The sequence below is a fragment of the Nerophis ophidion genome, linkage group LG08, assembly GCF_033978795.1.
Source record: "Nerophis ophidion isolate RoL-2023_Sa linkage group LG08, RoL_Noph_v1.0, whole genome shotgun sequence".
In the NCBI taxonomy this organism is placed as follows: Eukaryota; Metazoa; Chordata; class Actinopteri; order Syngnathiformes; family Syngnathidae; genus Nerophis; species Nerophis ophidion.
In genome coordinates, this window is record NC_084618.1 from 19,076,403 (window position 1) to 19,099,063 (window position 22,661).

A 22,661-nucleotide genomic window follows, 5' to 3' on the forward strand; every position below is an offset into this window, starting at 1 on the left:
ATTTTAAATTGCCTTTCAAATGTATATTCTTGGTGTTGGGTTTTAACAAATACATTTCCCCAAAAAATGCGACTCATACTCCAGAGCAGGGGTGCCCATTACGTCGATCGCGAGCTACCAGTCGACCGCGGGGGGTGTGTCAGTCGATCTCCAGCCAGGCTTAAAAAAAAAATAGACCTAAAAATTAGTGATCATCAATCTTCACCAAGACGTCACTTAAATGACATTCACGGTACCGGAGGGTCTTGTGAGATGACGCTGGCTGCTGCAAGATCATTATTATTAAAATATGACCGAGAGGAAGGCGAGAAACACTTTTTATTTCAACAGACTCTCGCGCCGTACTTTCCGTCAAAACTCTAAAGGCCGACTGCACATTTCCTATCTTCACAATAAAAGCCCTGCTTCATGCTGCCTGCGCTAACTAAATACAGAGTCTCGGAAAACTGGCGTGCACAAGCGATCCCTCAGAAAGCTGGCGTGCACATCACTTGTGCACGCCAGCTTTCCGAGACTCTTATTTTGTTAGCGCAGGCAGCATGAAGCAGGGCTTTTATTGTAAAGATAGGAAATGTGCAGTCGGCCTTCAGAGTTTTGACGGAAGGGACGGCGCGAAAGTCTGTTGAAATAAAAAGTGTTTCTCGCCTTCCTCTCTGTCATTTTTTCATAATAATGAACTGGCAGCAGCCAGCGTCATCTCACAAGACCCTCGGGTGCCGTGAATGTCAATCAAGCAAGCTACGGAATTTGCCGCCAATGTTTTTCTTGTAAAGTGTATGGAAGCTGGATGAATTAGATGCCAAAAACCAACCACTTTCATGTGGTATTGTACAGAAAGGACAACTTTTTTTCTCCTCCATTTGAAAATGTGGGCGTTATCATCATTACTGTCTGATTCCAATCAATGCAAGTCATCAGAATCAGGTAATACACCAACTTATATTCTTGTCTTTGTGAAAGAAAGACATTTATATGTGTTACACATGCTTGTATTATCATTAAACACATTTAACTTGTTTACAAAAATGTCTCTTTCATAAATAAATACATATAAATGATATATATAAATGAGGTAGATCCCCTCGAGTTGGTCAATTGAAAAGTAGCTCGCCTGCAGAAAAAGTGTGGGCACCCCTGCTCCAGAGCGACTTATATATGTTTTTTTTCCTTCTTTATTAAGCATTTTCGGCAGGTGCGACTTATACTCCGAGCAATACGGTAGATGTATGATGATATAATGATGTATGGATTCATGATGATATAATCCATCCATTTTCTACCACATATGGTAAATGGTTCGTACTTGTATAGCGCTTTTCTACCTTTTTAAGGAACTCAAAGCGCTTTGACACTATTTCCACATTCACTCATTCACACACACATATATATATATATATATTTATAATGATGTAATATCAAGATGATATAATGATACAAATACACACACGTAGAGCGCTGTGTGCAGACTTGGCTATGAGGTGAGGAGTGTGTGAACTACTCACATAGTACATGTTGTCGTCTTCGTTGTACGCCAGCTTGACCACACCGTAGGAGCCCTGCAGGTCAAGACATAAGATGTGACTATGACACCTAAGAGCACACACACTTTCATGTGCTGCAGCTTCCTGAAAGCGACAACAGAGAGCGCGAGCAGCTTTCAATTTAGGTTGCAGGCTAATTAGTGAAAATGTTCCATGGAGAAAGGAGGCTGGCTTGCAGGCCTGAGGGAGAAAGATGTCTTCTTACTTCTACTTTGACTTCCCACACTGCACTAAATGACACTTTTCTCTACACGCTGGCCCTTTTTTGTTGTGAAGAACCATTTCTGCATACTGATGTATTTTGTCTTTTTCATCTTTATTTGTTTACATTATTTCACTGATGTATTTTGTCTTTTTCATCTTTATTTATTTACATTATTTTAATGATGTATTTCGTCTTTTTCATCTTTATTTGTTCACATTATTTCACTGATGTATTTTGTCTTTATCTTTATTTATTCACATTATTTCAATGATGTATTTTGTCTTTATCTTTATTTATTCACATTATTTCACTGATGTATTTCGTCTTTTTCATCTTTATTTGTTCACATTATTTCACTGATGTATTTTGTCTTTATCTTTATTTATTCACATTATTTCAATGATGTATTTTGTCTTTTTCATCTTTATTTATTTACATTATTTCACTGATGTATTTTGTCTTTATCTTTATTTATTCACATTATTTCAATGATGTATTTCGTCTTTTTAATCTTTATTTACTTACATGATTTCAATGATGTATTTTGTCTTTTTCATCTTTATTTGTTTACATTATTTCAATTATGTTTTTCGTCTTTTTCATCTTTATTTATTTACATTATTTCACTGATGTATTTTGTCTTTTTCATTTTTATTCATTTACATCATTTCAATGATGTATTTCGTCTTTTGCATCTTTATTTACTTACATTATTTCATTGATGTATTTTGTCTTTTTCATCTTTATTTGTTTACATTATTTTAATGATGTGTTTCGTCTTTTTCATCTTCATTTATTTACATTATTTCACTGATGTATTTTGTCTTTTTCATTTTTATTCATTTACATCATTTCAATGATGTATTTCGTCTTTTGCATCTTTATTTACTTACATTATTTCATTGATGTATTTTGTCTTTTTCATCTTTATTTGTTTACATTATTTTAATGATGTGTTTCGTCTTTTTCATCTTCATTTATTTACATTATTTCACTGATGTATTTTGTCTTTTTCATCTTTATTTATTTACATTATTTCACTGATGTATTTTGTCTCATCTTTATTTACATTTTTCACTGATGTATTTTGTCTTTTTCATCTTTATTTGTTTACATTATTTCACTGATGTATTTAATCTTTTTCATCTTTATTTATTTACATTACTTCAATGATGTATTTTGTCTTTTTCATCTTTATTTGTTTACATTATTTCAGTGATGTATTTAATCTTTTTCATCTTTATTCATTTACATTATTTCAATGATGTATTTCGTCTTTTTCATCTTTATTTACTTACATTATTTCACTGATGTATTTTGTCTTTTTCATCTTTATTTGTTTACATTATTTCAATGATGTATTTTGTCTTTTTCATCTTTATTTATTTACATTATTTCACTGATGTATTTTGTCTTTTTCATCTTTCTTTATTTACATTATTTCACTGATGTATTTTGTCTTTTTCATCTTTATTTATTTACATTATTTCACTGATGTATTTTGTCTTTTTCATCTTTATTTACTGTATTTACATCATTTCAATTATGTATTTTGTCTTTTTCATCTTTATTTATTTACATTATTTCACTGATGTATTTCTTCTTTTTCATCTTTATTTGTTTACATTATTTCACTGATGTATTTTGTCTTTTTCATCTTTATGTTTCTTTTATTTCGACGATGTATTTAGTCTTTTTCATCATTATTTACCTACATTATTTAACTGATGTATTTTGTCTTTTTCATCTTTATTTGTTTACATTATTTCACTGATGTATTTTGTCTTTATCTTTATTTATTCACATTATTTCAATGATGTATTTTGTCTTTTTCATCTTTATTTATTTACATGATTTCAATGATGTATTTTGCCTTTTTCATCTTTATTTGTTTACATTATCTCAATGATGTTTTTCGTCTTTTTCATCTTTATTTATTTACATTATTTCACTGATGTATTTTGTCTTTTTCACCTTAATTCATTTACATAATTTCAATGATGTATTTTGTCTTTTTCATCTTTATTTACTTACATTATTTCACTGATGTATTTTGTCTTTTTCATCTTTATTTGTTTACATTATTTCAATGATGTATTTTGTCTTTTTCATCTTTATTTATTTACATTATTTCACTGATGTATTTTGTCTTTTTCATCTTTATTTATTTACATTATTTCACTGATAAATTTTGTCTTTTTCATCTTTATTTATTTACATTACTTCAATGATGTATTTAGTCTTTTTCATCTTTATTTGTTTACATTATTTTAATGATGTATTTAGTCTTTTTCATCTTTATTTGTTCACATTATTTCACTGATGTATTTTGTCTTTTTCATCTTTATTTATTTACATGATTTCAATGATGTATTTTGTCTTTTTCATCTTTATTTATTTACATGATTTCAATGATGTATTTTGTCTTTTTCATCTTTATTTATTTACATTATTTCACTGATGTATTTTGTCTTTTTCATCTTTATTTATTTACATTATTTCACTGATGTATTTCGTCTTTTTCATCTTTATTTGTTTATATTATTTCACTGATGTATTTTGTCTTTTTCATCTTTATTTATTTACATTATCTTTTTCATCTTTATTTATTTACATTATTTCACTGATGTATTTCGTCTTTTTCATCTTTATTTGTTTATATTATTTCACTGATGTATTTTGTCTTTTTCATCTTTATTTGTTTCTTTTATTTCAATGATGTATTTAGTCTTTTTCATCATTATTTACCTACATTATTTCACTGATGTATTTCTTCTTGTTCATCTTTATTTGTTTACATTATTTTACTGATGTATTTTGTCTTTTTCATCTTTATTTATTTACATTATTTCACTGATATATTTTGTCTTTGTAAATCTTTATTTCCATTACAGTTGAGTTTTTGCACATCAAGGATTTCTAGTCAAATGCTCATCCCTTCATCCTACATTTTAATTAAGGAACACAGAAAATCCACTGCGCCTGGAGAGCACCTATTTATAATCTCATCCATCTTGCAACTATCTGCTGGGACGTCTGCTTCACACACACACACGCGCACACGCACGCACACACACACACACACACTGATAACACACACTGATATCACACAGAGAGCGGGGTAAAGGAGGACATCCAGGAGAGGAGGAGTGGATATGAGAGAGCAGTAAATGTTCTGCTTGATGAGTTCTACAGAAATGTCTGACATGTTGTACTACGTCTGAAAGAAATGTTCGACAGGTTGTACGTGTGAAGGAAATGTCAGACCTGTTGTGCAAACCCCGTTTCCATGAGTTGGGAAATTGTGTTAGATGTAAATATAAAACGGAATACAATGATTTACAAATCATTTTCAACCCATATTCAGGTTTGGTTAGGGTCAGGGTTAGAGGGTTGGCGTTATAATAAAGTCATGCCGAATAAGGCATTAATAAGTACTTAATAATGACTAGTTAAGAGCCAATATGTTACTAATTTGCATGTTAATAAGCAACTAATTAATGGTGAATATGTTTCCCATACTAATGTGTCACCATGTTTTTTTTTTTTACTGGTGCACAAAATGAACCGTGCATGAACATCACCTTGTTCAAACAACAACACCAACACAGTGCATAAACCTACAACGAATTACACACCTGCAAATCATTCAGCTGTTGCCGTATCCGTAATAGGCCGATAGGGAGAAGTTTGTATTCATACGATGAGTCGGGTGTGTTTTGACCTCCGCCGAACCCCTGAGGCCGACTCACCGAACCCCTAGGGTTCCATCGAACCCAGGTTAAGAACCACTGATCTAGTCCATAATATCATCAAAACGGTCAGAGAATCTGGAGAAATCACTCCATGTAAGCGGCATGGCCGGAAACCAACATTGAATGACCGTGACCTTCGATCCCTCCGACGGCACTGTATCAAAAACTGACATCAATCTCTAAAGGATATCACCACATGGGCTCAGGAACACTTCAGAAAACCACTGTCACTAAATACAGTTTGTCGCTACATCTGTAAGTGCAAGTTAAAGCTCTACTATGCAAAGCCAAAGCCATTTATCAACAACATCCAGAAACGCCGCCGTCTTCGCTGGGCCCAAGATCGTCTAAGATGCACTGATGCAAAGTGGAAAAATGTTCTGTGGTCTGACGAGTCCACATTTCAGATTGTTTTTGGAAATATTCGACATGGGGAAGCGAAGCATCCAGACTGTTATCGACGCAAAGTTCAAAAGCCAGCATCTGTGATGGTATGGGGGTGCATTAGTGCCCAAGGCATGGGTAACTTACACATCTGTGAACGCACCATTAATGCTGAAAGGTACATACAGGTTTTGGAACTAAGCGCCGTCTTTTTAATGGACGCCCCTGCTTATTTCAGAAAGACAATGCCAAGCCACATTCAACACGTGTTACAACAGCGTGGCTTTGTAAAAAAAAAGCGTGCGGGTACTTTCCTGGCCCGCCTGCAGTCCAGACCTGTCTCCCATTGAAAATGTGTAGCGCATTATGAAGCGTAAAATACAACAGCGGACTGTCGAACGACTGAAGCTCTACATAAAAAAAGAATGAGAAAGAATTCCACTTTCAAAGCTTCAACAATCACTTTCCTCAGTTCCCAAACATTGATTGAGTGTTAAAAGAAAAAGTGATGCAACACAGTGGTGAACATGCCCTTTCCCAACTACTTTGGCACGTGTTGCAGTCGTGAAATTCTAAGTTAATACATAAAGTTTATGAATTTGAACATCAAATATGTTGTCTTTGTAGTGCATTCAATTGAATATGGGTGGAAAAGGATTTGCAAATCATTGTATTCTGTTTATATTTACATCCAACACAATTTCCGAACTCATATGGAAACAGGGTTTGTACTACGAGTGAAGGAAATGTCAGACATGTTTTACTACGTGTGAAAGGAGAAGGTGACCGGAGGAACAATCCAGACTTTACCTTTCCAATCTCGTCCTTCAGCTTGTACTGGTTGAGCTGCACACAGTCCTTACAGGTAGTCCGACAGTGGAGAGGGGACAGTAAACAAAAACATGTTGGCTGGCTTGTTGTGAAAAGACATCAGCAAGAACATCAGAAGTGTTGTGTGTTGTGCGTCAACACACACACACAGAGCACTTATAGGCAGAAACAGTGTGCAGAAAGGACCTAGTTTGCCTCCAAAACTATCGATAAAGTTGAGGCTGTAAACACTGAAGCTCTGCAAACACTGCTTTAAAACATAGCCAGCTAGCGGCTAACGCCCCTCCGCAGTGTTTTAGCTACTTCTAAATCATGGCGGCAAATAAAGTAATTTTCAACATAAACAAATCGGTGGCTCCGTAAAAATATCCACTGTAACGATACCGGGTGCAAGTATAGTCGATACTACAATGATTACTTTGATATTTTCGTGGACTGTCTTAAGTCTCGTCTTAGGACCCACTTTTATTCTTTGGCTTTTAACACTACGCGAGTTGTGTGGTCCAATGTATTTTTAAAATTTTGACTTCCACCTATTGTTTTAATTGGTTTTACCCTTTAAAATCGTTTTTAATCATATGTATTTTTATATTGGTTTCATATTAATTTGTTGGTTTTTTTAATTCATTCATTGGTGGAGTTAAGGATAACATTTGAATATTGTTTTTAATATTGCTGCGCGGCACTTTGGAAACATTTCTGTTGTTTAAATGTGCTACACAAATAAAGTGGATTGGACTGGATTTTTATTATCACAAAATCATTTGTCGTTTTGTTTTTATTCATAAAGTGATGAAATACATCCCTGGACACGGGAGAAATTTAATCAGATACCAAAACTAATGTAAAGTATCAAAGAAGAGAAAAATAAATGATTATTGCATTTGAACCGAAGTGTAGATAGAACATGTTAAAGGCCTACTGAAATGAGATTTTCTTATTTAAACGGGGATAGCAGGTCCATTCTATGTGTCATACTTGATCATTTCGCGATATTGCCATATTTTTGCTGAAAGGATTTAGTAGAGAACATCGACGATAAAGTTTGCAACTTTTGGTCGCTAATAAAAAAGCCTTGCTTGTACCGGAAGTAGCAGACGATGGGAGCGTGACGTCGCGGGTTGTGGAGCTCCTCACATCTGAACATTGTTTACAATCATGGCCACCAGCAGCGAGAGCGATTCAGACCGAGAAAGCGACATTTCCCCATTAATTTGAGCGAGGATGAAAGATACGTGGATGAGGAAAGTGAGAGTGAAGGACTAGGAAAAAAAAAAAAAAGACGAGGGCAATGGGAGCGATTCAGATGTTATTAGACACATTTAATAGGATAATTCTGGAAAATCCTTTATCTTTATATTGTGTTACTAGTGTTTTAGTGAGATTATATGGTCGTACCTGTACAACCTGTAAATCAGATAGGTGTGGCCACGGGTGTGGTGACCGCCAGTGTCTCCGAGGGAAGCCACGTTTCTTGTCGAGGCGAAGGCAGCCAGGCTGAGATTTTTTTTTCTTCCCCCTCCTTCACGGTGTAAGCATCTGACGGTCGGGGGCGGCCGGTGGGAGGAGGCAAGAGAGTCCGCAGCTGCAGGAGGAACGACGCAAGCTCTCCGCTCATGTCTACGGTAAGAGCCAACTTATTACCACCATTTTCTCACCGAAACCTGCCGGTTGACATTTGCTAGGGAACCATGTTCGCTCGACCGCTCTGTTCCATAGTAAAGCTACACCGTCATCTTTCGGGAATCTAAACAAGGAAACACAGGCTGTGTTTGTGTTGCTAAAGGGGGCCGCAATACACCGCTTCCCACCTACATCTTTCTTCTTTGACGTCTCCATTATTAATTGAACAAACTGCAAAAGATTCAGCAACACAGATGTCCAGAATACTGTGTAATTATGCGATTAAAGCAGACGACTTATAGCTGGGATCGGTGCTGGTTAAAAATGTCCGCTACAATCCGTGACGTCATGCGCACGCGTCATCGTACCGCGACGTTTTCAGCAGGATAATTCTCGCAAAATTTTAAACTGCAATTTAGTAAACTAACCCGTCCATATTGGCATGTGTTGCACTGTTAAGATTTCATCATTGATAAATAAACTATCAGACTGCGTGGTCGGTAGTAGTGGCTTTCAGTAGGCCTTTAAAACAGGAAGTGAGCAGATGTTAACAGGAAATGAACAAGCAGTGTTGACAAAATAAAATGACACAATAAGCAGACAATTAGGAGCCTTCGTTTGTTTACTTATTACTAAAATAGAGGTTGTCCAGTATGTTCAACATCTTATTTCATGACAACATTCTTCTTTAATTGCAATAAAACGCATATGTTTCATGTGAAACAACATTTTATTTGCTAAAATAAAGCCAATAATGACATGTGTGTGTCTGTATTTCTGAAAAGTACGGAAACACGTGTTGGTGTTTTTAAGATATGTGTATAGGGACCTCATAAAAATAATATTAAGCGCGTCGGAGGACGAGTTTGTCCTGCGTTGTGTGAGGAGAAAAGAACGAGGACGGCACAGAAGGAGGCGAGACGTAGCCAGCTGCTATTTTGAAAAGTGTGGCGCAGCCAGCTCTCACCGGGAGACACGTGACTAACTACTTGGTTGTTTCTCTAGTGGAAGGAACTAATGGCAAACATCCACAGCGGGGTGTCCAAAGTGGGGCCGCGGCAAATTTCGTAAGAATAATACTACAAAAAAACTTAACAGAAAATAATACATTAAAAAAAGTGATCTAAAAGATCAAAAATGTAACAATACAAAGTTGCATTGTTGACTCTAATAACACAAATCTGACATGCAGGCTGTTTGTTTCTTTAAAATTGTCATTGCTCAATAATAAAAGTGAATTTAAATTACTGACCGGTTCAAGGCTACGATTACTTTACATCAAATATCACACTTTAAAATATTTATTGCCTATTTTGTGTCTTTCCTAAAAAAAAAAAAATGCTTCTTTGACAAAAAGAGCGTAGAACAAACAAAAATAACAAAGAATAAAAAACACATTTAATCGACGCATATAACTTGAGTTTATCTCGAGACTTAAGTGTTGAAAGTAAAATAAAAATTCTAAAAAAAGTATATCTTATTCTTAATATTTTTATGAATGGGGATCTTTTGGATCCCCAAGAATTTTAGTGCGATTTTTTTTTTCAACGTCACTGCCCAATAAATAATAATTAAATAAAATCAACGTTGTTAATTGTTGACATATTTAAGGTTCCAATTACTTCACATCAAATATCACACTTTGAAATATTTATTGGGGTTAATATTTCCTATTGTGTGTCTTTGCCATTAAAAAAATGTTTCTTGTCAAAAAGAGCGTAGAACAAACAAAAATAACAAAAAATAAAAAACACATTTAATCTACGCATATAACTTGAATTTATTTGAGACTTAAGTGTTGAAAGTAAAATAAAAATTCTAAAAAAAAGTATATCTTATTCTTAATATTTTTATGAATGAGGTTCTTTTGGATCCCCGAGAATTTTAGTGTGATTTTTTTTTTCAACGTCACTGCCCAGTAAATAATAATTAAATAAAATCAACGTTGTTAATTGTTGACATATTTAAGGTTCCAATTACTTCACATCAAATATCACACTTTGAAATATTTATTGGGGTAAATATTTCCTATTTTGTGTCCTTCCCATAAAAAAAAAAGTTTTATTTGACAATAAGAGCATAAAACAAACAAACTAAAATAACAAAGAATAATAAAAACTTGTAATCGTATATATGTTCATGTACACTATATATGTGTGTATTTATGGTATGTGTATATACATATATATATATATATACATACATATATATACATACATATACATATATATATATATATATATATATATATATATATATATATATATATATATATATATATATACACATATATATATATATATATATATATATATATATACACACACAGTGTGCGGCCCTCAGTGGAAAAAGTTTGGACACCCCAGAACTACAGTCTATCTACAGTACATCTAAAGTATGGACTGAGCAATCTTACCTTTGCCTTCCTAAAGCTCGGACTTCAGTGGCATTGCTGCTTCTGACAGACACATACTGTATGAGGGGAAACTACATAATACTTGAAAAAAAACATGAATATACTTTTGTCCTCTTATTTTGTCTAATACACAGTTAGTTATACCTAGCACACACACTCCAAACAAAGTATTTCCTCAAATAGTTGCCCTAACAGATGCCTGATGATAAGGAGCTATCAATGATTAGTAATTATGTCATTAGTAGTTTGAAGTAGCATTATATCTTTCTGGAAACATTGCTAATATGCTACAAAAAAATAACCCTAAACATTTATTTTAGAAGACAAGTACAGTAGTACGTCAACACAGCAGTATTTTTAGATACAAATTGGTGTTACGAGCCTCCCGACCACTAGTTGGCAGAGTGAACCTAAAAAAAAATACCCCATTAAAACATCCTATTTTACTCGCTAGTATTAGTGTTTAGCTAGCTAGTTTCTAGCTAGAGATGGCAATAACTTTGTTTTTCCAAGCATGCTTATGAAAAAAGTGGATAATGTCATTGAATTAAAGACATAAATCATCAAAAAGACGACAGAGCACGTCGCTACCTAACCTGGTGACGCAGTTGGAGCGTAGCATACTAGTCTGCGCCAAGGAGTCCATAACGCCGGCAGACAATGTTAAAATAATATCTAAACAACAATTCGTAAAAATATGGAGAGGCTGCTGATGGTGTGTTTGACCGAGTAGTAGCTTGGAAGGAGATACTGAAGGTACATTATTATGACATCACTTCATATAAACTACTGCACTTTTTTGTACTACATTCTATTGTATTGTTTTTCGACAATATCTATGGGTGTCAAACTCTGGCCCGCGGGGCAAATTTGACCCGCCATGTAATTTCATTTGGCCCTTGAGGCAATATCAAATTAACATTAGAGCTGGCCCGCCGGTATTATACAGTGGCTGTGCCGCTGTAACACCGCATTCACCGCTAATATTCATACTTGCCAACCCTTCCGATTTTCCCGGGAGACTTCCGATGTTCAGTGCCCCTCCCGAAAATCTCCCTGGACAACCATTCTCCCGAATATCTCCCGATTTCCACCCGGACAACAATACTGGGGGCCGTGCCTTAAAGGCACTGCCTTTAACGTTCTCTAAAACCTGTCGTCACGTCCGCTTATCCTCCATACAAACAGCTTCGTAGTGTAAGCGGCTTATACAGTCATAAGTGAATGCAATGCATACTTGGTCAACAGCCATACAAGTGACACTTGAGGTTGGCCGTACAAACAACTTTAACACTGTTCCAAATATGTGCCACACTGTGAACCCACACCAAACAAGAATGACAAACACATTTCGGGAGAACATCTGTAGCGTAACACAACAGAACAAATACCCAGAACCGATTGCAGCACTAACTCTTCCGGGACACTACAATACACGCTACCACATAAAACAGGGGTCGGGAACCTTTTTGGCTGAGAGAGCCATGAAAGCCAAATATTTAAAAATGTATTTCCGTAAGAGCCATATAATATTTTTTTAACACTGAACACAACTAAGCGCGTGCATTTTTAAGTAAGACCAACATTTCTAGAGTATAATAGGTCTCTTATTCTTTGTAATAACATTGTTATTCTGAAGCTAACAGTGGTGGGGGCGTGGCCTATGGGCCTGCAGCAAACTTGGGTGTCCCAGGACCAGCCTCGAAATCAGCGACAGGTGCGTAGATAGCCCACCTGAGCCTTGTTATCTAATCACCTGTCGCTCTGTTACAAGCAGCAGCCAGGAGGAGAGACGGGGTGGAGGCTGGAGCCAGAGCGTGAGCGAGAGAGAAAAATACAATTGCTGGAAAGCAACTGAGAGACTTATTGAAAAACAAAACAATAATGTAATCCTGAAAAGGGCTCTCATGTCGGTGCTTGGTGGTCTGAAGAACCCCCAGGAGGGCAAGCCCCACACTAACCAATAATAAATAAATTACTACTTACCATTAACGCAACTTGGTGAACAAAAAAAAGCATGAGAATGTTTTATATTTTGAACGTTATTTTTAACACTGTGATTACAAGTGGAATTATTCATTACTTACCGTGTTAAGCAATGTCAACTCAGATGTATCCGAGAGCCAGATGCAGTCATCAAAAGAGCCACATCTGGCTCTAGAGCCATAGGTTCCCTACTCCTGACCTAAAAGATTAATTTGTTCAACCTTGGCCCGCGGCTTTGTTCAGTTTTAAATTTTGGCCCACACTGTATTTGAGTTTGACACCCCTGATTTAAAAGGTAGTTTTTCTTCAAAAGGCTTGTTACGTGTTAAAATGGTGATGTTTTAGTCATGAGCATAAAGCTCCAATAGAGCAACACAACAACTCATCCCACTCAAAGTAGGCGTAAAGGTTTGTATTTTGAAAACAAAGGTAAATACACTAGGAAGTAGGATGAAATATCAGAAGGAGGAAGAAAGAAGAGGAATGAAGAAGTCCAGCATACCTGGAGGTCTGTAATAGACACGCTGTGGGACTCCACGGTGGGGCGGCGCAGCAGGCGCGGCGAGGAGTGCGGCGAGGTGATGGGCGAGTACGGCAAGGACGGGTAGATGTAGCGGCCGTTGAGTCCCGGCGAGCCGCACGGCGACGTTGGCGTCTGCGAGCGCTCCTGCAGCGACAGCTTCCTGTCCGACAGGCTCAGGCGAGCTCTTTGCTCCTCGGTGGCGGGCAGCAGACCCTCCGAACGAGAACCCTTGTGGGACACAAGGTCGCAGGATGGCGTGGGGAAAGGTGGCGTCTCCGAACTGTCCATTTCCTCTTCCTGAAATGTGACCAAACGTGTGTGAGAAGAACATTCTTTCATGAAAGCAACATGTATAGATTAGATTAGATTAGATAGTACTTTATTTATTCCGTCAGGAAAATTAAAATTTTCAGCACAATCCCATTCAAGATCAGACAAACATTACAGGGAGACAGAACAGGATCGCTGACGGGTCTGCCGGCTTCCAGCGCCCCTTACAAAAAAGATGACATACAGGTAAACAAGGGCAGAAGATACAACCAGACACTTCTACATACAGCTATGAATAAAAAGTAAAAGAAACAAATCCACTGTGGTGGCCTCTGCGGTGTTCCACGCCATCGTCCGCTGGGGTGAAGGGAGCATGGCCAGAGACAGGAGCAGACCCAACAAAGCAACCAAGACAGCCAACTCCACTCTCGGCCAGTGTCCTTACATACATACAGTTGTGATTAAAATGATTCAACACCCACACAATTTTGGTGTTTTAGCAAGTTGGATATTTATTCCGTATTTTGTTTATGGGCATATCAAATAAAGATGTGTCAAATAGACAAATGCAACTTAAATTGCAACACTGTATTTTACAAAATACCACAAAGGGACATTTTTCTTAATATCTCATTGACAAAATGATTCAACCCCCTAGTTACATGCATCTTTAGTACTTAGTAGAACACCCTTTGGCAGTAATGACATCCTTCAAAGGTGATACATAAGCGGACACAAGCTTCTTGCAACCATCTACAGGTATTTTTAGCCCATTCCTCTTGGGCAAAGGCCTCCAGTTCATTCATATTCTTGGGCTTGCGTGCTGCAACTGCCTTCTTCAAGTCCCACCACACCTTTTCTATAGGATTTAGGTCTGGCGACTGTGAAGGCCACTCCAGAGTCTTCCAGCCCTTCTTCTGCAACCACTCTGATGTTGATTTGGAGGTATGCTTGGGATCCTTGTCCTGTTGGAAGGTCCAACGTCTCCCAAGCCTCAGCTTCGTCACTGACTTCATGACATTTGCAGCTAATATATCCTGCTAGGAAATAGAATTCATAATGCCTTGAACGCGCTGGAGATTCCCGGTACCTGAGGCAGAGAAACAGCCCCAGAGCATGATTGACCCCCCACCATGCTTAACAGTAGGAAAGGTGTTCTTCTCTTTGTAAGCTTCATTTTTTCTCCTCCAGACATAACGTTGATTCATAGGCCCAAAGAGTTCCACTTTTGTCTCATCACTCCATAGAACAGTTTCCCAAAACCTTTGGGGTTTGTCCAGATGATTTATGAAATACTGGAGTCTATTTTCCTTGTGCCTGGTAGTCAGAATTGGGGTGCGCCTGGGAGTTCTGGCATGGAGGCCTTCATCTCGTAGTGCGCGCCTTATTGTCTGGGACGAAACCTGCGTTCCCCCCTCTGCAATGTCCTGATGTAGTTCCTCAGCTGTTACCCGGGGGTTTTTCACCACCGTACGCTTCAAATACCGGACAGCAGTTGCACACAGCATCCTCTTTCTACCACGCCCAGGTAGTGTTTCCACTCTGCCTTTAGCTTTAAACTTGCAAATTATGCTCCCAACTGTGTCTCTTGGAATGTGTAATGTCTTTGCTATTTTCTTATATCCATATCCTTTCTTATGAAGAGAAATTACCTCCTCTCTCGACTTCTTTGACCACTCCCTGGACTTCACCATGTTGCAAATACACCATTGACCATCTACAAGAAGCTGAGCATCACAGTCTTTTTCAATCAGTTTAATTGTTGCTCGTTGTGGTTCTAATCACATCTACAGGTGTTTTCAACACCTGATTGAAAAGACCTTATTCAAATTCTGTTCTTAAGAGTTATGATCTTCAAGGGGTTGAATAATTTTGTCAATGAGATATTAAGAAAAATGTCCTTTTTTGGTATTTTGTGAAATACAGTGTTACATTTTAAGTTGCAATTGTCTATTTGACACATCTTTATTTGATAGGACTATAAAAAAATACGGAATAAATGTCCAACTTGCTAAAACACCAAAATTGTGTGGGGGTTAAATAATTTTGACCACAACTGTACAGTGTTGGTGTATATATACATATACATATATATATATATATATATATATATATATATATATATATATATATATATATATCAAAATTATTTAACCCCCAAACAATTTTGGTGTTTTAGCAAGTTGGACATTTATTCCGTATTTTTTATAGTCCTACCAAATAAAGATGTGTCAAATAGACAATTGCAACTTAAAATGTAACACTGTATTTTACAAAATACCAAAAAAGGACATTTTTCTTAATATCTCATTGACAAAATTATTCAACCCCTTGAAGATCATAACTCTTAAGAACAGAATTTGAATAAGGTCTTTTCAATCAGGTGTTGAAAACACCTGTAGATGTGATTAGAACCACAACGAGCAACAATTAAACTGATATATATATATGGTTTGTATATATATATATATATATATATATATATATATATATATATATATATATATATATATATATATGTATATATATATATATACAGTATATATACAAACCCCGTTTCCATATGAGTTGGGAAATTGTGTTAGATGTAAACATAAACGGAATACAATGATTTGCAAATCATTTTCAACCCATATTCAGTTGAATATGCTACAAAGACAACATATTTGATGTTCAAACTGATAAACATTTTTTTTTTTGCAAATAATCCTTAACTTTAGAATTTAATGCCAGTAACAAGTGACAAAGAAGTTGGGAAAGGTGGCAATAAATACTGATAAAGTTGAGAAATTCTCATCAAACGCTTATTTGGAACATCCCACAGGTGTGCAGGCTAATTGGGAACAGGCGGGTGTCATGATTGGGTATAAAAGCAGCTTCTATGAAATGCTAAGTAATTCACAAACAAGGATGGGTCGAGGGTCACCAATTTTTAAGCAAATTGTCGAACAGTTTTAGAACAACATTTCTCAACGAGCTATTGCATGGAATATGGGGATTTTAACATCTACAATCCGTAAAATCATCAAAAGGGTCAGAGAATCTGGAGGAATCACTGCACGTAAGCGATGATATTACGGACCGTTGATCCCTCAGGCGGTACTGCATCAAAAACAGACATCAGTGTGTAAAGGATATCACCACATGGGCCCAGGAACACTTCATAAAACGACTGTCAGTAACTACAGTTGGTTGCTACATCTGTAAGTGCAAGTTAAATCTCTTCTATGCAAAGCAAAACCCATTTATCAACAACACCAAGGAACGCCGCAGGCTTCGCTGGGCCCGTGCTCATCTAAGATAGACTGATGCAAAGTGGAAAAGCGTTCTGTGGTCTGACGAGTCCACATTTCAAATTGTTTTTGGAAATTTTTGACATGGTGTCATCTGGACCAAAGGGGAAGCGAACCATCCAGACTGTTATAGACGCAAAGTTGAAAAGCCAGCATCTGTCATGGTATGGGGGTGCATTAGTGCCCAAGGCATGGGTAACTTACACATCTGTGAAGGCACCATTAATGCTGAAAGGTACATGCAAGTTTTGGAACAACATACGCTGCCATCTAAGCGCCGTCTTTTTCATGGACGCCCCTGCTCATTTCAGCAAGACAATGCCAAGCCACCAACAGCGTGGCTTCGTAAAAAAAAAAAAGAGTGCGGGTACCCGCCTGCAGTCCAGACCTGTCTCCCATCGAAAATGTGTGGCGCATTATGAAGCGTAAAATACGACTGTTGAACGACTGAAGCTCTACATAAAACAAGAATAGGGAAAAAATTCCACTTTCAAAGCTTCAACAATTAGTTTCCTCAGTTCCCAAACGTTTATTGAGTGTTGTTAAAGGCGTACTGAAAGCCACTACTACCCACCACGCAGTCTGATAGTTTATACATCAATGATGAAATATTAACATTGCAACACATGCCAATACGGCTTTTTTAGTTTACTAAATTACAATTTTAAATTTCCCGGGAGTTTCGTCTTGGAAACGTCGTGTAATGATGACGTGTATGCAAGACGTAACGCGTTTTTAGGAAATATGAGCGCTACGCACACACACAGCTAAAAGTCGTCTGCTTTAACGGCATAATTACACAGTATTTTGGAGATCTGTGTTGCTGAATCTTTTGCAATTTGTTCAATTAATATTTGAGAAGTCACAGTAGAAAGATGGAGTTGGGAAGCTTTAGCCTTTAGCCACACAAACACACGGTGATTCCTTGTGTAAAATTCCCGGAGCTGAAACTTTACTATGGATCAGAGAACATGGATCCCAACCACATGTCAACCTGCAGGTTTCGGTGAGAAAATTGTGGTAAAAAGTCGCCTCTTACCGGATATCAGCTGAGCTTGTGTCGTCCGTACAGCTGCCGTCGACTTCCCTGAGACATGGCGTCAAGACACCCGTGGACAAACCCCCCCGACTATCAGGTACTGTTAAACTCACTAAAACACTAGCAACACAATAGAAAGATAAGGGATTTCCCAGAATTCTCCTAATAAATGTGTTTAAAAATTTCGGAATACGTCCCAATGCTATCGCGTTTTTTTGTTTTTTTTTCTAGTCCGTCGCTATCAATATCCTCAAACACGAATCTTTCATCCTCGCTCAAATTAATGGGGAAATTGTCGTTTTCTCGGTCCGAATAGCTGTTTTTGTTGGAGGCTCCCATTAAAAACAATGTGAATATACGAGGAGCCCCCACACTTGCGACGTCATCGTCTGCGACTTCCGGTAAAGGCGAGGCTTTTTCAGGAAGTACCAAAAGTGGCGAACTTCATCGTCGACTGTCTCTACTAAGTCCTTTCAGCAAAAATATGGCACAATCGCGAAATGATCAAGTATGACACATAGAATGGACCAGCTATCCCCGTTTAAATAAGAAAATCTCATTTCAGTAGGCCTTTAAAAGAAAAGGTGATGTAACACAGTGGTGAACATGCCCTTTCCCAACTACTTTGGCACGTGTTGCAGCCATGAAATTCTAAGTCAAATATTATTTGCAAAAAAAAAAATAAACTCAATGAGTTTGAACATCAAATATGTTGTCTTTGTAGTGCATTCAATTGAATATGAGTTGAAAAGGATTTGCAAATCCTTGTATTCCGTTTATTTTTACATCTAACACAATTTCCCAACTCGTATGAAAACGGGGTTTGTAGATGTCGGACAACAACGTAACAGATGTCATATATATCACATACAACGATGTAACTTTAAAGGAGCCCAATTATGCAAAAGCAACTTTTGTCATCCATTGGTACCTGCTGGTGTGTATTTGGATCCCCACAAGTCCCGAAAATATCTAATCAATCTTGCCTTCTTTCATACTCCCACATACTTTATTCCTGTTGGTGATGTCAGCGATACATGGTAGGAATGTACTCAAAGTGCCATTGGAGTAAATCAGCTATTCTCTTGTCGTGGGGCAGACTGGCTCATACATGCACATGCATCCAGATACAGTTCTCACTTGTATCTGTCAGTAGACTCGCTATGGGAGCACTAAAAACTACAAGATGGCTGAAGTGGCGAAGACACTGTCGAAGTGGAGGCACGTAAATAAGAGCTTGACATTTTTAAGGATGATGTCAGGTGTGGCGTGGTGACAAGGTCACGTTTGCCCGGGCGCTCACCTCCTCCTCCTGCGCTCGTCCTGCGCTCTCTCTCGAGCTGGGTTCGCACTCCGTCACCACGATGAGGGACTCCATGGAGTCGGGCGAGGGCGCCTCGGAGTGGACGTTCAGCGGCGGCGGCGGGCAGCTGCACAGCAGATCTGGGAGGGGCTGGGAGGGCTCCGTGGTGGGCACATGACCGCCGCGGGCCTCAGAAGCGGGCCAGGGGCCGGCGTGACAAGGGAACATGGCGCCTCTCCAAAAACACCCGCTCCATCAGACGCCAACCTCAGGCCTGATGAAGCCTGCAAGGAGACAACTTATATTTGAATATGTTTTACTCATTGATGTCCTTTCCTTAATTAGAAATCTGAACCAATCATGACTTGAAGTGTTTTGTATCATTATGGCTCTAACTAAAGCCACTGCACTGCCCTGAAACACTCCACACCCAAATATAAGACGACAATCTACTCTGCAAGACCTACTTTTAAAGAAATATTACTTTATGATCAGATAAAAAAAACGGCAGAGCGGGTGTATGTATGAACCTTTAGGCCCCGAATATAGAATTTTTATTTTTCAGATTGTTTTGACCCAAATATAAGACGACTGACAATGAGACAACTTTTCTTTTAAGGGAAATAATTTTTGAGAACAAAATCAAAGACGTCACGCAGGTATGTATGAATTTCTCAACCTCAAATATAAGACGGCATGTCCTTTTTAGATTGTTTTGACCCAAATATAAGACAACTCTGACAATGAGACAACTTTTCTTTTAAGGGAAAATATATTTCACAGAAAAATCAAAGACAGCATGCGGGTATGTATGAATATTTTTCACAACAAAATCAAAGACGGCACGCAGGTATGTATGAATTTCTCAACCTCTAAAATATAAGACAACATGTCCTTTTTAGACTGTTTTGACCCAAATATAAGAAGACTCTGACCATGAGACAACTTTTCTTTCAAAGGAAAATATTTTTGATAACAAAATCAAAGACGGAACGCGGGTATGATACCACAAATGATACCACAAATCATTCATTAATTGTTATAAAGTGATCATGAAAAAAGTATTTTAAGACAACATTTTCGTTGACAAAATCAAAGAAGTCATGTATGAATTTTTCAACCTCAAATATAAGACGACATGTCCTATTTAGATAGTTTTGACCCAAATATAAGACGACTCTGACAATGAGACAACTTTCCTTTTAAGGGAAAATATTTTTGATAACAAAATCAAAGACGGAATGCGGGTATGTATGAATTTCTCAACCTCAAATATAAGACGATGTGTCCTTTTTGGACTGTTTTGACCCAAATATAAAACAACTGACAATGAGACAACTTTTTTATAAAGGGAAAACATTTTTGATAACAAAATCAAAGACGGCACGCGGGTATGTATGAATATTTTTCACAACAAAATCAAAGACGGCACGCAGGTACGTATGAATTTCTCAACCTCTAAAATATATGACGACATGTCCTTTTGAGACTGTTTTGACCCAAATATAAGAAGACTCTGACCATGAGACAACTTTTCTTTTAAGGGAAAATATTTTTGATAACAAAATCAAAGACGGAACAAGGGTATGATACCACAAATGATACCACAAATCATTCATTAATTGTGATAAAGTGATCATGAAAAAAAAGTATTTTAAGACAACATTTTCGGTGACAAAATCAAAGAAGTCATGTATGAATTTTGCAACCTCATACATAAGACGACATGTCCTTTTTAGATTGTTTTGACCCAAATATAAGACGACTCTGACAATGAGACAACTTTTTTATGAAGGGAAACATTTTTTGATAACAAAATCAAAGACGGCACACGGGTATGTATGAATATTTTTCACAACAAAATCAAAGACGGCACGCAGGTATGTATGAAATTCTCAACCTCTAAAATATAAGACGACATGTCCTTTTTAGACTGTTTTGACCCAAATATAAGAAGACTCTGAAAGGGAAAATATTTTTGATAACAAAATCAAAGACGGAACGCAGGTATGATACCACAAATCATTCATTAATTGTGATAAAGTGATGATGAAAAAAAAGTATTTTAAGACAACATTTTCGGTGACAAAATCAAAAACGTTGTGTGAAATTCTCAACCTCAAATATAAGACAACATGTCTTTTCTGAGACTGTTTTGACCCAAACACACAGACAACCCCTTACTTTTCAAGACACAATTTAAATGTATATATTTAATGATGAAATTAAATCTCTAGACTCTGAATGTAGGATGACTCATTATTTTCTGATTGTGGTGACAAAATCAAACAAGTCATGAGTGAAATTCTCAACCTCAAATATAAGACGACGTGTCTTTTTTCAACCCAAACACAAACCTTTACTTTTCAACACTCGCTTTTAATTATATATATATATATATATATATATATATATATATATATATATATATATATATATATATACACAACCTCAAATATAAGATGACATTTACATTTTTAGACTGCTTTGACTCAAACAGAAAGACATCCCCTTAATTTTCAAGACACAAATTAAAATGTATATGTTCAATGACAAAATCAAATCTCTAGACCTTGAATATAAGACGACTATAAGAGAGAGGGGGGGGGGGGGTGATGGTGATAAAATCAAACAAATGACAAAATCAAACAATTCATGTGTGAAATTCTCCACCTCAAATATAAGACGACGTGTCTTTTTTCAAACCAATCACAAACCTTTACTTTTCAACACTCGCTTTTAATTATATATATATATATATATATATATATATATATATATATTGCTCCCCAAAAAAATTATATATATATATATTGCTCAAATATAAGACAACATTTCCATTTTTAGACTGCTTTGACTCAAACACAAAGACAACCCCTTAATTTTCAAGCCACAATTTAAAATGTATATGTTCAATGTCAAATCTCTAGACCTTGAATATAAGACGACTATAAGAGACTTTCTCTTATGGAACAGGTTTTTTGGGGGGGGGGTGGTGGTTTGGTGACAAAATCAAACAAGTCATGAGTGAAATTCTCAACCTCAAATATAAGACGACGTGTCTTTTTTCAACCCAAACACAAACATTTACTTTTCAACACTCGCTTTTAAATATATATATATATATATATATATATATATATATATATATATATATATATATATATATATATATATATATATATACTACCTCACATATATGTTCAATGACAAAATCAAATCTCTAGACCTTGAATATAAGACGACTATAAGGGACCCTTTCTTATGGGACACAGTTGTTGTTTTTTTTTGGGGGGGGGGGGGGGGGGGATTAGGTGACAAAATCAAACAAGTCATGTGTGGAATTCTCAACCTATGGTAAAAATAATATTCACAAATATTTTGAGTGATACTGGAGTCACAATTAATACCACGAATCATTCATTAATCCTGATAAAGAAAAATGATAAATATTTAATGGGGGGGGGGGGGGCGCTATCAGCCGGCTAACGT

The 22,661-nt window shown here is 36.7% G+C and overlaps 1 protein-coding gene across 2 annotated transcripts in view; it reads right to left on the reverse strand.

Annotated features, from left to right (window-relative positions):
* Positions 1–22,661, reverse strand: part of LOC133557473 (calcium/calmodulin-dependent protein kinase kinase 2) — a 55,954-nt gene that overhangs the window by 32,864 nt on the left and 429 nt on the right. The window contains exons 2-5 of one of the 2 annotated variants that reach the window (XM_061907948.1): positions 19,170–19,453; positions 13,244–13,561; positions 6,696–6,731; positions 1,503–1,556 (exon numbers count right to left, since the gene is read on the reverse strand). In XM_061907948.1, the coding sequence (XP_061763932.1) occupies positions 1,503–1,556; positions 6,696–6,731; positions 13,244–13,561; positions 19,170–19,397 (636 nt within the window). In that variant the 5' untranslated portion in view covers positions 19,398–19,453. Of the gene's footprint in view, positions 1–1,502; positions 1,557–6,695; positions 6,744–13,243; positions 13,562–19,169; positions 19,454–22,661 lie in introns of both variants that reach the window. The other variant, XM_061907947.1, reaches the window with a different exon arrangement.